We start from the raw sequence: 22,857 nt of genomic DNA on the forward strand, positions 1-22,857 counted from the left end.
AATACTAACTTAAAAGTAGAAGCCAGGCTTCATTATACTAAAAAAAATCAATAATGGGGAAATTAAAATGCACTTATTTTAGTGCCATTTCATTCACAAAATGAATGGCAGACTATAGGGATGTTTTATTGTGTATGAATGAATAAAAATTGCCAGTGTAACTTTTCTTTTTGTTTATTTGGAGACAGAGTCTCCAAACTTTGCAGCCTAGGTTAGCCTTGAACTCATGGCAACCATTGTGTCTAAACCTTCCATTTTCTGGGCACTAGCCATCACACCCAGCTTACCAAACAACTTTTAAACAATCCCCCCTCCCCCCTGAAACAGGGAACCACATCATCCAGGCTGACTTGGAACTCGAAATGCATTGTCATGGATGACTCTATGATCTTTGAACCCTGTGTAAGATTCTATTTCAATCATGTTAGCATTACAGACATATGGCACCACTCTTGATTTATATTTCCTGAGGAACAAACTCATGGCTTTGTGCATGCTACACAGGCTCTCTACCAAGTGAGCCACATCCAGAGCCTAATGTAGTTTCATAATTAACTCTTTGTTGAAAAGATTGGATGGAACTGAATGTCTGAATTTCCAAGCTTCCTCCGATGAAGCAGATGTCTGGCATGCCTGTTTTGTGTTCACAAAAAAAAAAGTTGTGAACTCTGTCTTCTTACTTCCTATTTGGCAAAACACCAAAGCTACTCCAAACACTCAGACATTCATCCTTTATGAAATCTAGCCTTTCTCTTCAGTCCATCACTGCATGGACCACTCTGGACCACTCACCCTCTGGGCTGTGCTGCAGATGGCTGAGTAACTGTCCTTTGTGCCCTGCAGATGAGCTTGGACACTCTGCTTCTGCTTTGCCTGCAAGTGCTCAGGGCACTGGCCAATCAAAGTGTCACCTTTGGCTTTAAGGGTGTCCAGGCGGTCTTCAAAACCTGCTATTTCTTCCATCATCGCCTACAAAAAATGAAGAATATAGAGAGTTGGAATTCCACTCTCAGCTTGAAACAACCGCTTTATTAAGCATCAAGTTTAAGATCTAATTCCATGGTCTAAAAAACCTTTTAGAAGTGTTTTGTGATTCCTCTTGGTTATATTTTAAGTAAGAAAGCACATTTGTATTTCAGTAAGCCACAAATAGGACGGGTGAATGATTTATGGATTAATCACATGACAATGCAGTGATTTTAAGACCATACTGTGTTTATGCCTGGTCTCAGAGAGGCTTCTGTAATGGTAATGCAAACAAGGTAAATGATGTCCATCTGTGTGTCAAATCTGTTTGTTATAACTTAGGAAAATTTTTTTAACCTCATATAATTTTTATTTAACTTACTTACTGTTCTAGTTTCTAAAATAATATAATATGTAATTTACATCCAGGAACATTTATATGAATAAAAATAACAGTCTTGTTTACAGTTAATTGTCTAGTATAGTACGGATATTATAAATAGATTCTATTGAGTATGGGTTCGCATTGTTATGCAGATGAAGGGACTAAGTCTAGGAGAGGTCATATCAAGGTAATCCAGGAATAAATAGCCCAGTTTCCCAGTTTTGCACAGGTCCTTCTGGACTTTGGCTTGTGCTACTTTTTCCACATATATTATCATGTGGATACATCACTACATAAAGGAATCACGGGTGGGATCTAAGCAATGCTGAGCTCCTCTTCTGTCCAATGAGGTTGGGTGAGAGGGCATTAAACCCAACTGGAAATTACTTTTGTCTTCAGCTTGGAACAGAGATATCACATCCTGGGTGAGAGGAGGAGGGGGGAAGGGAGCAGGAGAGGGAAAGAGAGGGAGAAGGAGAGACCACATCCTGAGATTGCTGCAAGAATGGGCTATCTACTGGATTAGTGTATGTTCCAATTAGTCTTCGTTCATCATGATACAAACTAGTGTGATCTAAGAAGGAATATAGGAATATCACCTGAGAAAATGCCTCTATGAAATTGGTCTCTGGGCAAGTTTATAAAGCATTTTTATTATAATCAAATCTATCTAATCAAGCTAATGATTGATGTGGGAGCGCCCAGCACACTGTCAGGTAGAGACAGTCTCGGGCAGGTGGTCCTGAGATGAGCAGGGAGGCACCTGAGCAAGCCAGTAAGCAGTGCTTACTCTATGGCCTCTGCTCCTGCACTGAACCCCTGTACTGCTCCTTCACGGTGGAGGAAGGATAACGATAAGCTGTAAGGTCAAATAACTCCTTTTCTCCCCACGTCGCTTTTGGTCATGGTGTTTATCACAGTGGTAGGATACAAAGCAGGACAGTATATCTTTAGAGCCCAATAGAAAATGTCAGCACAGTTGCTCATTGCCCATCTATGTACTGAGCATCCACGACACCACTTACCTTCCAGAATCAAGAGAGATCTGGAATGTTTAGGGAGGTCTGATCAAAGATTAGTATTTTTCTATCCTTATTTGTGAGGGGAAAAGTTTCCTCTGACAAAGAGGTTTATGGCTTTCATGGCACACCATAAGATATTGATCCCATCACAGATAAATTATTTCTCATTAACATCATGCTGAATGATCTCATAAGATCATTCCATAAAATAGTCCATATGCCATAGTTACTAAGCATACAGAGCTACAAAGATAAGAAAGTCTGCTCTCAGTGTTGCTCTTGCTGGTTCACAGAATGGCATTCCCTGATTTCCAGCACAGTTATGAAGTGAGACAAGAGAAGGACAAACTTCTCCAAAGATGCTTAAGCCCCTGATAGGAAAGGTGTGTGGCTGGGCTAGAATGTAGACTGACTCCTAGCCCTGTGTTCCACATTTGGCATGTGTTTCTAAAGCCAAAGGAATCCCTTCCTTTGCTAAATGATAGATGCAGACTAAACTCTGAGGCAAAAATCTATCAAAGTACAGCAATGTATTAAGAAGCCTGGTGCTAAGATTTGAGTATTTTTTATTCTCCCAAGTATTTAGTTCAATGGTTCTTGTGGTAGTTTCAATAGGAATGGTCCTCATAGTGTCATGTGTGTTAATGCTTGGCCCACAGGGAGTAAGTAGCACTATTGGGAGGTGTAGGCTTGTTGGAGTAGGTGTGGCCTTGTTGGAAGAAGTGTTGTCACTGTGGGCCAAGTCTTGAGGTCTCTTATGCTCATGTCTGACCAGTGTGTCTCAGTCTTCTTCAGCTGCCTGCTGAACTGGATGGAGAACCCTCAGCTCCCACTCCTGCACCACGTCTGCCTGAATGCTGCCATGCTTCCCACCATGTCGACAATGGGTTAAACCCTTGACATTGCAAGGCAGCCCCAATTCAACGTTTTCCTTTGTAAGAGTTGTGTTAATGGTGTCTTTTCATAGCAATAGAAACCCTAATATAGCTCTCCTTTGTCAGCTGCACTTGAAACTCCCACCAGGTTCTCAAAGCGGTCATAATTCAGAGCTTCACTTGAACACACTCATATGCACATAAACATGCACACACATGCATATATACATACATGCATACATGTGCATGTACATGCACATGCGTGTACACACACACACACACAGAGGTAGGGCAATCATAGCCGCCCTGTGGTGAGATTAGCTGTACCTTATGATGGGCAAGCTGCTGAGTGATGGTCTCTAGGCTGCTCATCTCTAAAAGATCAGGCGCCACCAGCCGGCCAGACATCTGAAGCAGCCACTTCTCTACCTCTTGGAGCTCAGTGTTGTAGTCTTCATGGTCTCTGACTTTTGCTTCCAGACTGAAGACCCGCTCCTGCAAAACCAGGTACATGTCAGAGTTGACTTTTGAGCCCAAAACCTACTAAAGTATTGTGTTATATGTAAGGAATTATAGGATAATTAGTAAGCTAGGCAGAGTGCATTGTACCAGAAAACTACCAGGATTGAGCTGGGGGACAGTTCAGGGGTGGAGTGTATGATTAATACATTCAAAGCCATGGGCTCCACCTCCAGCATCTAATAGGAAAGTAACTAAGTAGAAACTCATGGAGAATGGGGAAAAATCAGCCACAATGCTATTAAATGTTTCTCTTATGTATGCCAGCCCTCAAGAGTCTGTGGCAGAGAGGAAGAAGCCAGGCTTCATCCTGGGGAGCCAGTGCTTACAGCTGCTACCTCCTCACCTTTACTATGCTGCAGAGGTCCTGGAAGTCACTTTGAAGTTTTTGTATTTTGTCCTTTAAGCTCTGATCCTGTACCAGTTCCAGAAGCGCCTCACTCTTCTCTTGCACTGAGATCACGGATGGCTCGTGGGACAGCACCATTTGTTGTAGTGACTTGAATCACAGAGACAAAACGGGGGGAAACAGTCATCTCACCCAGATGAACAGGAAGAAAATACACAGTGCCTGTGGCAGACATGATACCACCCACCTCAAGAAGGCCCTGGTAAATATTTATTCAACCAAAAAGTCCCAAGCACTAAAGGACAACATACATCTCAGCAGAGCTACGCTAGTTTTAAATAGAATACAGAGGAAAGCAAAACATGGAATGGCCTCTCATGGAGGAGAAGAACATAGAGAAAAACATTTCATTTAGCTAAATTGAACACAGCTCATATTTCTGCCTCCCACTTCACTACATTCAGCAGAGACAAATGTCAACAAAAAGCCATGTGAATGACCATCTCCGAGTTCAGAGGTCATGGTGTCTGTTGTGAATTGGGTTAGAGATGGCCTTATGTTGAAAATGTCTGGCAGTGCACTTGCTGAGACAAGCTCAAGGCACACTTAACTCTGCTGGGCTTTGATATGAATTGGGGAAGGTGAAGAAATATTTCTTATTTATGTCATCTTCAATGACAAGGTGCCAGACCTGGTGGGGAGGTCAAGGCACAGTAGAGTAGCTAGAAACACCACACACTTCCTCAGAAGCAGTGTTGAGTGAGCCAGCTGTGAAGGTACTGAGCCATGAATTGTGTGTGTGTGTGTCTGTGTGTCTATGTGTGTACCTGTATGGTGTGTCTGTATGTATCTGTATACACACACACACACACACACACGGATGGATAGGTGGATACTTGTGTGTATGTGTATATTTATCTATGTATGTTCATGTCTATCTTGATATCTATGATACACTTTTCCAGTGAGCAGGGAAGCATAAGTCATCCATGACACTCTGTCACCTGTGAATGGACGCCAGCTTTGGTGATTATTTTGAAAGTCTGAATAGATGAATCTATAACTTTCTCTACCTTTTTTATATCTCTTCTAGATCTATAGAGCGTGTTACTATTCCTTCAGGAACTAAATTCTCTGGTGTTTACCTATGATTGGTCAGTTAAAATTTTTGTCTTTAAATTTTACTATTTCATTTTTTATTTGCTGTAGGTCAGATAGAAAGAATACTGGGGAAACCAAAAGAAAAAGAAAAAAAAAAGGCAGATGTGACAAGATGGGTTAGATGTGTTATGAGCGACAAAGGTTACGTCTGAGAAACATGGAGTCAAGTTACAGGAAAAAGAGTTGCAAAAATATCTCCTAATATTTTGAAGCTTATGATTTTGTAATTCTCCCATTCCTAGTAACTTCCAGCCACATGAGACTTTCAGGTTGGGGGTTAAATTCCCTTGAGAAGATCCATATTTATCTGCACCATAAAGGTGTCTGTTGATTGATTATATCAACTGTTGAATATCGGTCTCTAGTAGGAAAGTAATGCCGAAGCAGGACATTTAGCCAAATATGGCTTCCGAAGTCATCAGCAGAGAGAATACAGATGGGTACGATTCAGCACTTCAAGAGTAAGGCCTCTCCCATTCGGTCCCTGCCTGACTCGCGCACACACGCGTCAGGGGTTAGCAAGGCACTACCTTGTATTTGGATAGCTGTGCTTTTTTCTCATATAGCTCCATTTTGGGTTCTTCGGGTGTGCACAGGATCTCCTGGTATTCTGCCGTCCACTGGGTCAGTACTTTGTATTTATCTGAGAACTCTTTGGCCAAGTGAAGGCCTTTCTCCAGGCTCATGCACTCCTTCCGGACGGTGCTCGTCAAGTTCTTCAGCTGCTCCATGTAGGTATGGATCTCCTTTCTTAGTGCTTCAGCCTCATGCTCCTCCAGGAATTTCACTGCCCTCTCCCCTTTCTCTCGAGCTGATTTCAACAAACTGTGGCCCTTCTCCATGTCTTTTAATAAAACCTGAGAAAAAAGTGGGTTACTATTGCTGTGATGAAACACCATAACCAAAAGTGACTTGGGGAGGCAAGGGTTTACCTGACCCACAGTTCCATACAACAGTTCGTCATTGGAACCAGTGAGGGCAGGAACCGGGAGGCAGCAACTGATGCTCAGTTGGCTTTCTTATAGAACTCAGAACTACCAGTCCAGCATGGCACTGCCCACATTGGGCTGGGCTCTCCCCTGTCAATCACTAATTAAGAAAATGTCCTACAGCCTTGCCTACAGCCCAATCTTATGGAGGCATTTTCTCCACCAAGGTTCCCTCCTCTCAGATGACTCTAGCTTGTGTCAAGTGGACATAAAACCAGTCATGAGAGAGTGCGAGTGTTCAGCAAATGCAGAGAGGATCTTATTTCCTGTAAAGAAAAGTTTCCAGGTTCTATCTGAAGTCATTCTCTATGTCCTTAACGTTCACTTCCAGGCTGGACATATCAAGGAATCTAAAGCTCCCTGCTTTAATTCAGCAGAGGATTTATGTATTGATCAATACATCATTTCCAAGTCAGAAACTTCAAAAGGAACCTGATGTGTCTCTTATCCCCAGAAAACTCCCTGCTAATGCACTGAGTTGTAGTAAGAGCAGTTTTAAAAGTTCACTGCCAGGCTTTGTGTCACCGAGGCCAGGAGAACAGCTGCACATAGGCCATTCGGATGGTGAGCCATCACACTTAAGCGGAACCAGCTTTAGCCTTAAAGCATGTTTAAACATATTTGGATTAAATGACTGAGCTGAATGTCATCAATCACTTGGAGTCAGAAAGAGCACACATGCTTCTAGATCTACACGGTGCCGGGGTTGGGGAAGGGGGAGGTGGGGGGCAGGGTCCCAGAGGAGGAGGGGAGAGAGGAGGCAAGCCAGAGGATGCAGGCCTACCTCCAATGTCTTCAATTTTTTCCCCATCATGGATTCATCGACTTTATCGATTTTGGTAGCCACGTTCTTGAAGTTTTTATGAGTGGAGCCGTACCAGTCTGAATAGGAACTGAGGGATGATTCTGTCTCCTCCAGACACTGCAGTTCCTCTTCTAAGAATTTTATTTGCTCCTGTGAAAGTAAAGAGAAGATTGAACTGCAGATGAAAGCCCTAGGCCCGGGCCTCTGTGGACCATGGGCATCTTCAGCTGAAGTTGGAAAGACCACTTTGGTTCATGATGGTGGCTGTCCCTTGTAGGCAGGGGGCAGGGGTGGGCAGCTCACCAGCACTTGGAGCAGCAGGGCCTGGTACCGGGAAGTCAGCTGGGTGGCTTGGCAGCCCATCCTACTGCTTATGTGAGTCTCATCCAGGATCCCCTGGGCTCTGGTTCCCACCTCCTCAACCTCATCTCTGTGTGCTGACAGGTCTTCGTGCCACTTCTGAAAGGATGTACGAAACCAGAGAGAAGGAAACTCAGACCTGGCATTCTTAAATAAGGCGAATAGTGAATGGATCTTCTGGAGAGAATATGATTTCTGCCTGTGTTTGTGAGTATATCTATCCTGAGATGCAGTTTTGAAAGAGTATCAAATATAATCTTTGTGGAAAGTCATGTCACAACAGTGCAATAGCAATTGAATACTTATGACTCTGGGTATTTTTCTCAGCATTTTATACTTTGGTTCAAATGCCTGTTTCTTTAAGAAGGGCATTTCAAGGCTCCCCTTGCAGTTTAATTGATTTTAAAATGGTAAAATAATGAAAACTAACCACCAAGGCCTATGTATCATTTTGGATATGGGAACAACTAAAAATTAGAATGAAACTAATTATGAGTTATTAATTTAAGGGACTATATTATAGCCCTTTCTTATCACACCATCACTGTAAAAAAATTGTCATTTATATATTTTTATAAAAGTGTGGCAGTAGACATGAGAAGTAAATGCAGTAGTTTCACAAAATTGTATTTTTTTTAAAAAATAATTTTAAAAATAGATTACTAACATGTGTGTGCCTGCAACATGTGTGGAGGTCAGAGGACACTTTAAGGTGGTTCTGTCTTTCTGATGTGGGTCCTGGGGACCAAGCTCAGGCTATTAGGGACCTACAACAAGCGGTTTTACCTGTTGATCCATCTCACTGGCCCAGCATGGAGCCACATTCTGTTAAAGACGAACCTAAGAAGTTCATTACAAAAAAAGAAAAAAAAAAAAAAAAGAGAGCCATTTCATTTACTTTAGATGTTCTAGATAAACATGGCGAGAACTCAGAAGGCATAGGTCCGAAGAGTCTTCGGGAAATGAATGAACTATGGGAAGGAACTTGCTTTGACAGGGTTCAGGAATTCCCCTGAGTTGCACCTTCAGCTGAAGCAACTGGATCTCCTTGTCGGATCGGCTGCTCTGGCATTCGCTCCTGAAATTAATTTTCTCCTCCATTCTTTTGAGCCATTCGTCAGCTTGCTGGAACTTCTGCTCCATCAGCCTCAGTTTGTTTACAACATTGTTGAACTGCGTCCGGGCCTCAGCCAGCCTGTGCTGGTAAACCTGCCAGTCCTGACGAAGAGACTCCAGCACTCTGTCTTCCGCCTGGGGGAGGCCTGACAGGATCACATCCTCCCTGGTGTGAAGAACTGAGTTTAGCAGGGCCTGACCCTCTGCGCACCGCACTTGAAGCTCCTGCAGGGAAAGGGAATGGGCATAGTGTCTCACTGGCAGTTCACACCAGTCAGCGTGTCTCAGCTGAGCCAGGTGCTCCAGCCTGGAGTTCACATTAGACAAATGTGATCTTATTTTGCCCTATTAAGAAAATGCATACAGAGAGCCCTTCCAACGAAACCCCTATGGACGCTCAGGGGTCTTTAAACCTGTGTGCCAGAATTTAATTTCTAGGTACCCAGACAGGGGCAGGGTGGATATGAGAGATCAGAAGAAGGGCAGCAGCTGGAGAGATGGCTCAGCAGTTAAGAGCACTGACTACTCTTCCAGAGGTCCTGAGTTTAATTCCCAGCAATCACATGGTGGCTCACAACCATCTGAAATGGGATCTGATGCCCTCTACTGATGTGTCTGAAGACAGCTACAGTGTACTCATAAAAATATATTTTAAAAATCTCTAAAAACTAAAAGAAAAGAAAATGCATACCTAACACTGAATGTTGCTTTCCTAACTCTACAGAAAGATCCTGATAATCTCCCAATTAACAGAACAATTCCCCAATTAAGTTTCTGAAATTTATTTGTTTTTTTTTTCAGCCTATAGGCAAAAGTAGTCATGAAAAAAAAATCACTGTTGCATAAAACAATAATGTAGGCTTATTATAGCTCCGAATCTTCTTAGACAAGCATTCAAGGCTGGTGGCTTTGGCATTAACTGGGGCTCTAATCCCTGCTGAGAAAGGATGGGGAGCCTTTTTGTGCTAACTGGTGGGAGTCCTCTTCCAGGACTATAATCTAGGGAATGTGGTAGCCCAGAAAACTTGGACCAGTGCCTTTAGTAGGCATCGAGACCTGAGAGGCTGAGGCACTACACTACATACTGGCTGTTTCCAATGCAGATATATGCCCTAGACCACGGTATGTGCCTTGAAGACTCACCCTAAACAAGTAGCATGTGTTGCTTTTTATAAAAATATCATATTCTTAAATATTCTGGCAAAATGGTATATACTTTAAATTCTATTCATAAGATATGAATTCATGTTGGTGAATGATATGATTATCTGCAGTAGAAATCACCATGTAAAAACAATCACACCATGAATGTTAATGGCAGCCACACAGTCAGTCAAAATGTAGTAACAGGGATATCCATTCAGGTCAACAAGGTACATGCCCAGCATGCAAAACCCTGACTTTCCATCCCTAGTACCATACAAACAAATGAAAAGCCAATAGAACAAAGCTCATGCCACTGTATACATATGTGAGCTCAGTATTCACAAGAGACAGAGGCAGGAGGATTACCAATCTCTAAGCAGCTTAAGATAGATAGATGCCACACACCTTCCTCTTCAGCATTTGTGGAGACTCAGATCAGACAGTGTAGAAGAGACACATGGGAAGTAAGGGCCTGGAGTGAGGCTTGAGCCAGGCTCATCTGACTGAATTGACCAAAACCAAGAGAAACATCTAGGCAGGAGCTTGCTCAGCTCCTACACAACAACACAAAGAGCTCAGCATTTGCTTACCTGGGTGTCTGGAAGTGGGAAGAGGGCTATTTAAAGCAACAAAGTCAACTGCTCACAAGTGAATGGTAACAGCTGTTGGGTGTCACAAGCCTGTACTCTTGAGACCGAGAGGAATATCCTGAGTTTAAGGCTAGACTGGGCTGTACACCACGACCCTGTCTTAAACAATAACAACATGCATATACACATGCATGTGTACACACACACACACAGAGCAACAGCCAAACCTATAAGGTCTCATAGATTAGAATATTATTCTAGGGCAGGATAGATGAGCCATTAGGTCAGTTAATGAAATTGTAACTTGCATAACTTCTAGTATTTATTGATCTTGTGACTAGGTCAGATATTTAAACAAGATAGAGAGTCTCCTCACTGAGTTCTCACAACTGTGTGATGGAAACTGGATGAGATTAGGTTCTTTACTGTCTGAAGTCACCTAGCAGCAGGTCCCATGGAGAATTAGAGTCTAAGATTCCTAACCTTCACCTGTTCACTTGGCATTATGCAACACTTCTTGAAACTCAGCAGGTCATGGGAGTTGTCTACACCGGGATATCCTTGAGAGTCTCTACTCTTCCTACCTTGCTCTAGCTATAAGGACAGTTTGCTAGTCTTCAGCTGATTCTATTTGGGTTTAACACCATGTTAAGAAATCCCAATACCCTCCCTAGTGGGACATAGTGGTGGTGGTGGGGTTGTCTTATCAGTCTTTTGCAATTCTTGGTTGTCTGCTCCTACTAGCCTTTTCATGGAGACCTCCCTAAGCCCTATCTACTCTGCAGGTGTGGATGATTAAGTTTTCAGTGGTGCCACAAGGGTCCTTGCATTAGTCTATTACTGTCTATTACTGTCCTTACCCCACTGTTTACAATAATCTCCTCAGGGGTTTGTTTTCGTCACTAAATTGTAAATTCCTCAGTGGCTGGAATTAATACCCAAGCCATCTTTATGTGTTTTATGTGCTCTAGCTTGTGTTGTATCTGCTTTGTGTTGGGTGCCTCAGAACTACACGAGGGAGTAAGGATATGGGCTATGACCACCATACCCACTCTCTCTGATGTCTTGACTTGGGCTACAGCCCACTGTCCAGAGCATTCCCACATCTCTTAGCCTCTCTGATTTCTTCTTCAAGAACTCTGAGCCAAGCCCTAGATGCTCAGGAGTGCAAGAGGTGGCTACAGAGTGTGCTCTCGGTTTCACCCAGGGCCTGCCACGTTTTGTTGGGTTTTGCTCTTTTATCCTTCATCTGAAACCGTCTTCTTGAGAGTAAGAGGTGGGCGGGTCAGTCAGCCTTGAGCACTAGATCAGTAACTACTGCTGTCAGAGGCTACCCTGGTAGCTGAACAAGTCCTCCAAAAGCTGGTTTGTTGGTTTAAGTTGCCCAACAAGTGATAGGAACGAGGATGTTCCAGACAGAGCCTCACCTTAACTGAATGTATATCAGCTCTCTGCAGGAGGTCACATTAATTTCCCATCACTTGAAATAATCACTTCTTTTTCATAGGAAGGAACCCTTTGGTTCTGATAGAATTACCTGAAGATCTCGCAACATTGTCTCATGGGCATTGGTGTCACCCTCATGCACTGAACATCGGTCAAGTTTCTCTTGTTCTTGCTCCAGCCAACTTTCAAATGCCTTTAGGTCTCTCTGATACTCTTGATGAAGGCGGACCAGCTTTTCCAATTTTGTCACTGCTTCCTGTCATCGGCATTTAACATGAGTAAGAAAGAAACATTATCACTTAATGCAGAATTCACTTTTGGAGTTTAATCTTTTTTATGCTTATTTATTTGTGTATGTGTGTGTGTGTGTGTGTGTGTGTGTGTGTGTAGCCAGAGGACAATTTTTCCAGTCAGTTCTCTCCTTCCAACTTTGGGATCTGGATCAAATTCAAATTGTCAGGTTCAGTGACAAGAACTTTTGCTTGCTGAAACATCTTGTCAGCTGCACTTTTGAAGTTTTAGAAAAGCATAATTATTAAATCATCAGAACATGAATAATCACCTTTTGAAAAGAACCTTTAAATTTCCTATACAAAAAGAGAACACAAATGGGGGCTAATAGGAAGGATGGGGATGGGGCAAATACATTCAAAATGTAGTATACAAAATTCTCAAAGAACTAATAAAAAATGAACAAAAGAAAAGACAGTATTTCTCTCTTTATCTCTCTCTCTAGAAAAAAAACATAACAAAAGAGAGAAACAAATATTTAATTCTGGAAAGATCTCAAAGACCATTTTGAATTAACTACTTGAACTGTGAGTTTTTAATGGAACATTAGATGGACATACTAAAAGCGAAGTAAGGTTACTTTTCTTAAAAAGTCACTATAGTTAGCAGTAAAAACGGAAATGTTTACATTGTGTCTTAAATGAGAATTTGGAGTTGGAAGATTTATTTTTCCGAACTTCTAATGAATTCTAATAAAGTAGAATATGCTCCTAAGAGGTGTTGTTCTTTTCCTTGGGAAGCCTTGGTGACAAATGGCAAAGGCTACAAGGCGATTGTTTTCTGCTTTATTAAACTCCCATAGCCAGACAGAACTTAGGAGTTTTCAATACAAAGATCTCTCCAAGTTTTGTGAAAATGTTACATTTCCAGTTGGGTTTTGGTTTTGGTTGAGAACTATCTTGCCACCTTAATTTTCAGATACAAATAATGTTTTGAGTTGTATTTGATTTTGCTAATGATATTTTTAAAATACTAAGGTTCATTTAGCTTGTTTTACTCTGTTTTCATGAGGTCATCCATCAGTCCTGGGTGAGTCCAGGACCCTGGCCAGCCATACCTTGGCCTTCTCTTTGAGGGCTTGGTGCCTTTCCTGCAGATCCTGCAGTTCTAACTGGGTGACATAATGCTCTGTCATGGCTGCCCTCTTGAGTTCAATGGTTTCCAGCAGGCTGCTGTGACTCAACACCTCCTCATTTAATAACTAGAGAACAATAGAAAAAAACGACAAAATGAATAACTCATGCACAAGCACAACAATGATCTTGGGCACATTAATGTCTTTTCACTGTACTGGTGACAAATGATCTTTCTCTATCCATCCATTCACATGTGTGTGCACATCTAAAAAAATATTCATATAATGTTTCAGTGTATTTTCAGATCTGGTCCATAATGTCTCTGAGACTTCAACTCCCAATTATATACTTTCTATTTCTTCTTAAATATTTCAAATTTCTTATATCTAGGAATGGCCTCCTGATTTCCACTCTATCACTGTTCTGTATCATCAAGCTTTCTTCCTCAGCCATTTTTTAAAACAGTAAATGCCACCCCTCCCATCTCCCTTTCAAATAGCCACTCTAGAACATTGGAAGGAGTCTCTTGTTCTTAATATCTACTCCAGGCCACTCTTAACTTTCAATCGGATTTTAACAGGAGATTCTCAGAGGTAAAATCTGAGAGAAAGATTATGGAAAGCTGGGATATAGAGTTTGCTGGAGGCCTGAACACAGTGCAAGAGACAGTGCCTGTAACTTCCCCCAGATCACCTCCTAGCAGCCTCCACTGCTATCCAGCAATCTCCATCCCACAATGCACTAGAACCTTTTCTTCCTCAGCCTATTGACATGATAGAATTCCATGTTTGATTCTTTCCAGACTACACGTTGTTCTCAATCATTTAGGGTACTGTCTACCTGTCTTCTGTTTCAGAAATATCTGTCTTATTCCTCTTCCCTGATCCCAAACAATCTATGTTAACTCTTTCCAAATTAGTGTCTCACACCATGCAATATCATTGTGATATCTCCTTTTACTGTGATATCTCCTAGTTACAATTATTTACTTAAATACTTATTAGTGAGTATACATATCCCTTTTAGTGAGTATACATATCCCTTATTAGTGAGTATACATATCCCTTTGCTTGCTATCTTACAAACTCCGGAAGGGGCTCAGTGTTACACTATAAATTGTGGGGAGCATCTTTAATCCCAATACTAGGAGGCAGAGGCAGGAGAATCTCTGTGAGTTCAAGGCCAGCCTAGTCTACAGAGTGAGTTCTGGGGCAACCAGGGCTACACAAGGACCCCCCCCCATCTCAAAAAATGGGGGAGAGACCAATGAGGGGCTCTTAGGGAAGTGAGATGTTCACCTTTACAGGACTAGAGCAGCCACTGATCAACAAGAAGCAAGAAGAGAATTAGGAGCTTTAGCATTTAGGCGAAGCAGACAGATTGCCAGGGACTATGTAATAATATGGAGATGAAAGGGAGGGTCCTGAGGGGAGGGGTGGGGCCATCTTAAGATGATCCCTATGAAATGGGGCAAATAGGCAGGAATCAAGAGCTTGAAGGATTTCCATGCAGACTATAGTAAACTCAGCTCAGGACATATTATTGCAATGAGCATGCCCTGGAGGGAGGTGTGCTACCCAGCAAAGGGCTTCAGCATGATTGCGTTTGAATATACTTCAAAGGGAGAGTTTTAAAACTTTACATATTTTAAAATCTTTTCATGTAGTACTATATTCATATGATGTTGAACCAAAACTATACAAAAGTACTAATATAGGGCCCACAGTTTAGCTCAGTGGTTCAGCGCTTGACTGGCATGCAAGGGCCTTGGTTTTAATATCCAGCATTGATGGTGAGTGAGCGCGTAGGTAAAACAAAACAAAACAAAAAAGCCCAAGAAAAAAACAGTGGTAATGAAAAGAATATAAGAAAAAGAAAGTGCATTTACTTCTGACGTTAAGAGGAGATAAATTTTAAATGGCCTGTGTTATAAAACATCTGTGTATAGGGTTATCCTGGAAAAGAAAAATTTTGGTCCTGTGTTAAATAACTACAAATAACATCCTACTTTAGAAAGTTATTAGAAATTATGGCATGAGGTTTAATTTCCCCGTGTGTGCATTCCTGGTGCATAGGTGACCACAGTTTTGCCTGAAGTTTACGCTAGAATGCAAAACAGGTGTAATCCAGTTCGAACCTTGGCTTTTCCCAGAGCAGTTACTTTCTCCCGTAGCTCTGTGTGCTGTTTTTCCAATTCTGTCAGGTTGACTTCCACACTGTCCATCCAGCTGGAGAACTGCCGCACGTCATCCTGATAACTTGTCCACTTTGAGAGTGCTCCTTCCAGCTGACTGCAAAGGGTTGGAAACACGTCAGTTACCTAATCTGAGCATCCGTATGGCTCTGATGTCTATCATGTGCATTCAATCCCCTGTAGCCAGCAGAGTGTCCAGAGCCTGGGATAGCTAGCTAGCCTGGGTTTACCAAATCCCACTCTAAATTTCTGATGAAAGTAGCCTCAGAGAGCAGGGTCCATTTAAACCGAAGCTTCAAAGTGGGAGTGAACACGACCTCTAGAGGGCCCAGGGGACACCATCACTTGGAGAGACTGAAGGTCATCCAGATGGGATGTCCAGATCAAGTCGGAAACCACACTAATTCCTACCAGGTCAATCCATTAGCTATACAGAGTAGGGAGGACAGAAGAGAATGACTGCCAGAGGAAGGACAAACTTGGGGAAAATAAGCAAAGTGACCATTCTGCAGGGAATTTAAAAGTCATAAAATCACAATGGAGAATGGGGCAATATTTCCCAAATTGGTCTAAAGGTGAAAATGTAACATTCCCCTTGCAGATAAGTATTTCCCTGAGTCAGCACACACATTACATAGTTAATGTGGTGGATTATTGAGACTAATTTTCATATTGTGACCAGGCCTCAGCAGATACCCATCGGTGGCCTCTTACAGGTTTCCTCAGACTTCCTATTGCAGAACACTGCCCCTGGTTCTGGATAATGGATCTTTCAGGCTGAGAAGGTTCCCTGGTCCCTGCTGTATTCCCAGTTTGGGAGCAATGCTAACAAAGAGTTTCAAGGAACTGTCACCCCCTGATAGACAGCCCTCACAACCCCCTCCGTTGTCCTGGATGCTTCTTTACCGGTGTCTCTACTCTCTGTCCTCAGATGGGACAACAACTTGGAGGTAAAAGACAACAGGGAGTCAGGGGCTGGTGAGATGGTTCAGAGGTTAAGAGTACTGGCTAATCTTCCAGGTCATGAGTTCAATTTCTAGCAACCACATGGTAGCTCACAACCATCTGTAATAGGATTGGATGCCCTCTTCTGGTGTGTCTGAAGACAGTGACAGTGTACTCATATACATAAATAAATCTTTTAAAAACAAACTACATGGATCACCCTGAGAAAAAGTCCCCACGGGGCACTGTGGGGCCGGTTTGATAACATTCCTTTCCTTCAGTCCTTGATGAGTATCTCCTTGAGAATCCTCCCAAGTGAATCACTTGGACCGAATTAAAATACCCCCATTTTATGAAATATTTATTACCCTTTAGTTTCTAAGCATCAATCAGCAACAAAGCATAGGCACAATATTTCTTAACTGAGAGTTAAGGTCGCACCTTCTAGATTCTTGTGCTCTTTAGAGCTCTTATAAGGAGAGACGGGGGGGGGGGGGGAGGGACGACAAAGAGAGTAAGAAAGGGAGGCAGAGAGGAAAGAATGGAAATAGGAAGTAGCAAGAAGGAAGGGGTGGAGGAAAGAGGAATCTAGGACGGAAAACAGCCACCACTAGAGTATCCTGTTGCCTTTCAGTCACGGCTCACTGGCATCGGACAGAGCTTCACTCACCTCTTACATCGAATTGCTGCAGACAAGAGGGATTCCCACATATCCTTCACAGCCTGCAGCTGCTGCTGAACAGCAGCGCTGCCTTCCAGAGAGGTACTCTGCAGAATATACTCCCCCCGGGTCACAACCATTTTCATCTGAATCTCTTTTTCCTGTCTCACTGACAGCAGAGCCTGTTAAAAAACAACAGCAAAAATCAAATACAGAAGCCTTCATATTTATAGATTTAATATCCTTGGCTTGCCACATAGTTGAGAGGCCCTGAAGACTTTCAGGTATCTGCGTAGCCTTTGCATTCTAGTCCTGAGTCTTCTCTGTTTAATTCCTTCTTTCCATATTTCATTTTCCTGGTTTAACTGGGCTGGGGATATATATCCCTGGACTCTCAAAGTTCTCAGGACAGAAAGCTTGTATGTATCTAGTATAGGCTCCTCATGGAAATGGGACATGTGGATCAAGGTGTTCACGGGCATTATTCTTTGTAGCAAGAAAAGGAAATTTAAAATCCAAAGTTGCCAGAGAGGTAGTATCTGTCAAGATGCAAACCTTCTGCTCCCTTCTTATCCTATGGTTGACACCTTTTGCAGCTCAGCTGAGCCTAGAGTGGTCCTGTGCCTGCCTGGTCAGGAAGGAATAGCAAGCTTGCCCTCAGCTACCAAACTGGTTCTTCCCTCTAGCTTGCAATCCCATATTTATCTCCCTCAAACCTCCATCTATCACCATCATCTCCCTCAAATCTCCACCCAGTCATCTGTACCAGGACATTCCCTCTTTCAAAAAAAAAAAAGCATTTACTTTTTATAGAAGGAGGATGGGTTGGGGAGAAAAATGGAGGGAGGGGGATGGGGGGATGGGAGGAAGAGAGAAATGGAGGGAGGGAGGGGAACAGACAGACAGGCAGGCAGGCAGACCATGCAGAGAGAGGGCAAGTTGGAAGAGTTGGCTCTGTCCTTATACCATGTGGTCTCAAGAACTGGGCTCGGGGTTTAATGATGGAAAGAGCCTTCTTCACACACTGAACCATCTCACCAGCCCATCCACCCATCATTCCTAAAAGCTTGAGTTAGGTATTAGACTTCCTAAACCTCCAATGCTCAATCCCATCTCTCCTACACTGTTCCATTCCTGTGTGTATCTATAACCCACACACCAAAACCACCACCACCACCACCACCATCATCTGACATCAACATCTCCTACATGTTAACTTCAGTAGCAGACAACATAGCTTTGGAGAACAAAGATCATATTCATTCATATTTATATTCCCTTTTGATCCCTTGGTGTCCAAAAAGAGTACCAGTCTAGGCACTGAAGTTATGAGGGGGAGATGGATGGACAAAGATCAATTATTATCATTACAAGTACAAAATTATAAAATTGTAGAATTGATTATTTCAAGATGGGGGAAGAGTCAACTAAATGACACAGGCAGAAAAGTAAATTGAATAAATGAATTAAATGTCCCACCAAAATATCTCCCCAGAATTTACGTGTCTGTGATGGAATTTGAAGCTGGCTTCTTGATCACAAATCACCACATTTGTGTGTTATTTTATTTTTTAATAGTGTCCGTGGATGAATGTGTTGGGGTTGAAATGAATGGCTAATGCTTAGGGATGAGCGTGTTGTGTAAGGAGACACCATGCACAGAGCATCTAGACATCTCAGATAGACAGAGGACCACATAGTCATGCCAGGCTCACAAAGACTCGAGAAGAGGCAATGCGCGTATACACACCTCCAGCTTGAGCATTCTGCCATCCAGCACACTTTTATCTGACGTGGGGAGGCAGTAGGAATCCAGCATGTGAACTGCATCTGACATCCAGTCCTGCAGTTCTTTAACACCCTGGGAGAACCGGTTGTGCTCAGCAATAACTCTGTCCAGCCTGGACACTTTCTCCTGGAAACAACAGAGATGGTTTTCTAGCTGTCAGCTTCCACTGAGATTGGATAGCCTGCATCTGCTCATATTGGAAGCTAATGCTTCATTGGAGTCTGCCCAGAAAAGGAGCAAGCCTGGCCTCACTGCATGAGATGTGTGGCACACCTCTCTAAAAAGTGAAGAATCTGTAGAATAACCAGGTCAAAGGGCATGATGACTGCTGTCCACTGCCCTACACTGATGTTCTTAGGAGAATCATGGCTTACTTTTTATTCAGTAGAATTTCTTCTTAATACTTATTGACATTCAATCCACCATCATCTTAAACTGATATCACATATTCTTACAGACCTATACTGTAGACAGTTTTAAACATAGCAATCTGATATGTTGTAATAGTTGTAAATAGCACGCATGTAGTACGTATATATTTAGTTAAGACATAATTTTGCACAGGAGTGGAACAGAGTACAAGGCTTCAGGACACATGTAGAGGACAAAACTCATACATCTGCATTCTAGATGACAAGAAAACCTTTGTGGCTTCAAAGGTCATATCCAACAAAGCGGATGAAGACTTTCTATAGCGCTCAAGTTCTTAAACACACAAACATCTCTTGCTTTTTAATATCTAGTCAAATGCAAAGGAGTAAAACAGGTGTTTGGGAAGGCTTTTGTGTTTGCTTTTGTATTCTGGCTTTAATACCTTACTTTAATTTAACTTAATTTAATTATTTTGAGACATGTCTTGCTTGTGCTGCCCAGCCTGGCTTTTAACTCATGACCCAGCTCAATCTGGCCTTGAACTTGCAGCAACTCCCCTGCCCTCTTGAGTCCTGGGATTCCAGATGTGCACTAACATACCAGCTACAACTGTTCTTAATCCCATCTAACTTTAGCTATGTGCCAGATTTTCTAAAATCATATGCATATGGTTTTATAAAAGCTGTTTTTTCATCAAATAACTATCAGTACAAGTGGAGACAGTTTACATGAGGACTCTGTGAAGACCCAAATTAGCATATCAGAAGTAACTTTACAGTAAAATGAATGAGGCCATGTTATTTAAAGGTCCATATAATAGAGTCCCTAAATGCTAGCATCTGATATTTTAAAAAAAAGAAGCAAATGTTATAGTTTGTGCAAGCTTGAAAGGACTGACCCATTCACAGGGTCTGAATTACTCTAGTGGGGTTCACCCAATGAGGACCCGTGTGGACCCAATACTTTATTCTAGAGGTCCTTGAAAGATTTACTCAGGATAGTCATTGATAATTCCAAACTCTGCTTTGGAATCTTAACTGAAGCTATCAGTTAACACACCCTCATCTACTATATAATGAGTATACAGAAGCTGGTTGACATTTTAAAATTATCCTAGACTTACTCTATGGCTCCAGTACATTTTAAACTGCTTTCGGTTTCACGTTTTCCTAGTGTAATTTAATCTACAAGTCTTCAGCATAAAAACTGTGTAATTTGCTTTTGGGTTATGTCTTGAGCCCTGGGGCCATAGAACATATCATTTTATTAATGCTGGAGATTGGTAGTGTACTCTGTCTTTGAAACATTCCTGGCTGATTTCACAGAGCCACATTAAGAACTATGGTAAAAGTGATGAGTCTGCTTCAAGATGAGGGAGATGTCATGGTTACTTGCCCCACGGTTGACCTGGAGCTACTGCTCTGTGGGGGTGTCAGGATACACCCCACATGACCTATGGACAGTCCAGTTTTGCGACATCAGTATCACACTCACAGGCGACACATGCCAGGCGTTACCTTGGTTACATTGCTTAGCGCTAGATACTGAGAAGACAGCTGCGACACTCTGTGCACAAAGCTCTTGCTTGCAGCTTGTCCCTCCCATAGCTGCAGAGCTTTCTCCTTCAGCCTGTGGAGCTGAGGCTCGTAGCACTGTATCTCCTCAAGGACAGACTGGAAAGCACAAGCAGGTTATCGTTCAGAGGCTGGGGCAAGCACATGGAGGACAAAGCTTGGGCCCAGAGAACATGGAATTAAACACTGACAAGCAACTGGAGCCCCCTGAAGACTGCATTATTTTTCAAGCTACACACAGTGGAATGCTACAGGAAGAAAAAAAACTGTGCCTCAGAGGAGAGACAGAAAACATTAACTCAATTCTGTCAGAACAAGGAGAAGGAACACTGCATCTTAAGGTGCTGTTAGCTAAGACTGGGGCTCCCAGCATGCATCTGGCCAGAGTGGACAGAGGAAGGAGTCAAGTCGGTCCCATCACCTGCAGCTTCTGCTGTTCTCTCCTCTTAGCAGGCAGGTCATAGAGGCGATTGCTGCTCTCCTGCACCAGCCTCTCCGTTTTACTCAGCCAGTTCTGCACAAGTTCTGCGCTCACTTCAAAGTCTTTCATCTGGATCTTTAGATTCTGCAGAAGTTTAGATAATAATGAGCAAGCACAAATCCCGAGGGGTGGAGAGGAGGCCCACCAGTGAGTACTCTCTGCAAAACTGCAGGGATGCGAATTTAATTCACAGAACCAACTTAAACCAAAGAAACAAAGCTAGGATGGAGCACAGGTTTGTAATCCTAGAGTTGAGAAGGAGATACAGGAGAATCCCTGCAGACTAGCAGACTCTGCCACATCTAGGTTCAGAAAGAGACCCAGTTGTAAATATAAATATATATAACAAGGCTAAATGTGGTTCAAGATGACACTTTATGTCAATTTGTGACCTACACACACACACACACACACACACACACACACACACACACACATATGCACCGATAGGGACAAGGACAGAGAGACAGACACATATTCAGAGACATACTGACAGGGACAGAGACAAAGAGACAGTCAAATATACACAGAGAGACAGAGAGAGAGAGGAGGGACAGAGGGAGAGAGAGACACACACATACATGGGCAGAGACAGAGAGAAACAGTCAGACACATATATAGAAACAGACACACAGACATACAAGGACAGAGACAGAGAGATAATCAGATACACACAGAAAGACAGACAGACACACATGGACAGGGACAGAGACAGAGAGGCAGCCAGACACATATACAGAGACAGACACATACCCACAAACAGACAGGGACAGAGACAGAGAGACAGATACACACACATGAACAGAGACAGAGAGGCAGTCTGACACACACAGAGAGACAGACAGACAAACAGGGCAGTCAGACAGAGACTTGCAGATAGGAACAGAGGCAAAGACAGACAGAGACAGTCACACACAGAGAGACAGACAGAGACATATATGAACAGGGATAGAGATAAAGACAGCCGTATAAACACAAAGATAAGAGACAGATAGACACACATGCACACATACTTACACATACAGGAGAGAGAGAGAGACTGAGAGAGATCTCCAACCTTCACTTGGCATCCTTTAAGAGTGTTTAGGCCTTTACTTTTAGGCTATACAACCACTTTCTTTAATTCTCTGAATAGCTCATTTCTACTTCTGTGCTTTTGACTTTTTTAAACACAAGCTTAATCATAGTCAGGGTCGGGCTGTGCATTCCCATCTGATGCTGCTATGGCTGGCTTGTACCCTGAGACTATAAGTTCCACAATGGAAGGGCTCATGTCTCATGCTTCCTGGAATATACCCTGTTTCCTTATAGGGATGATCCAGCACTGGTAAGAACTAACTAATGATAGGATAAGTAGCACTATATACAAACACACACACACACATATGTAACTCATGTGTTTATTATGCTGGCATGAATGTTTATGTGAATGTAAACACGTATGTGAGGGTATACATGTACATGAATGTGTTCCTGTGAGGTCAACATCTTGAGAACTTTTTCCATGATTGCTTTCCACCCTCATTTTTATTATACTTTTTTTAAGGATTTATTTTATTTTTAGTTGTGCACACATGTGTGTGTGTGTCTGTGTAGGAGCATGTGTATGTAAGTGCAGCTCTTTGTGGAAGCAAGAGGAGGGAGTTAGCTCCCTTGTAACTGGAGTTACATGCAGCTGTGAGTCGCCTGATACGGGTGCTGGGAACTGAACTCAGGTCCTCTGCAGGAGCAGTATGTGCGCTTAA

At 42.6% G+C, this 22,857-nt stretch overlaps 1 protein-coding gene across 13 annotated transcripts in view; it reads right to left on the reverse strand.

Moving 5' to 3' along the window:
• Nucleotides 1–22,857, reverse strand: part of Syne1 (spectrin repeat containing nuclear envelope protein 1) — a 444,430-nt gene that overhangs the window by 208,611 nt on the left and 212,962 nt on the right. For 12 of the 13 annotated variants that reach the window (XM_029482408.1, XM_029482403.1, XM_029482399.1 and 9 more), the window contains 14 exons: nucleotides 21,053–21,196; nucleotides 20,575–20,730; nucleotides 18,647–18,811; nucleotides 16,906–17,078; nucleotides 15,234–15,387; nucleotides 13,078–13,221; nucleotides 11,821–11,985; nucleotides 8,455–8,772; nucleotides 7,375–7,530; nucleotides 7,051–7,221; nucleotides 5,808–6,134; nucleotides 4,114–4,266; nucleotides 3,576–3,743; nucleotides 793–969 (listed from right to left, as the gene is read on the reverse strand). In XM_029482408.1, the coding sequence (XP_029338268.1) occupies nucleotides 793–969; nucleotides 3,576–3,743; nucleotides 4,114–4,266; nucleotides 5,808–6,134; nucleotides 7,051–7,221; nucleotides 7,375–7,530; nucleotides 8,455–8,772; nucleotides 11,821–11,985; nucleotides 13,078–13,221; nucleotides 15,234–15,387; nucleotides 16,906–17,078; nucleotides 18,647–18,811; nucleotides 20,575–20,730; nucleotides 21,053–21,196 (2,571 nt within the window). The remainder of the gene's footprint in view (nucleotides 1–792; nucleotides 970–3,575; nucleotides 3,744–4,113; nucleotides 4,267–5,807; nucleotides 6,135–7,050; nucleotides 7,222–7,374; nucleotides 7,531–8,454; nucleotides 8,773–11,820; nucleotides 11,986–13,077; nucleotides 13,222–15,233; nucleotides 15,388–16,905; nucleotides 17,079–18,646; nucleotides 18,812–20,574; nucleotides 20,731–21,052; nucleotides 21,197–22,857) is intronic. The other variant, XM_029482406.1, reaches the window with a different exon arrangement.

Source organism: Mus caroli, chromosome 10 (genome assembly GCF_900094665.2).
Source record: "Mus caroli chromosome 10, CAROLI_EIJ_v1.1, whole genome shotgun sequence".
NCBI classification, from domain to species: domain Eukaryota; kingdom Metazoa; phylum Chordata; class Mammalia; order Rodentia; family Muridae; genus Mus; species Mus caroli.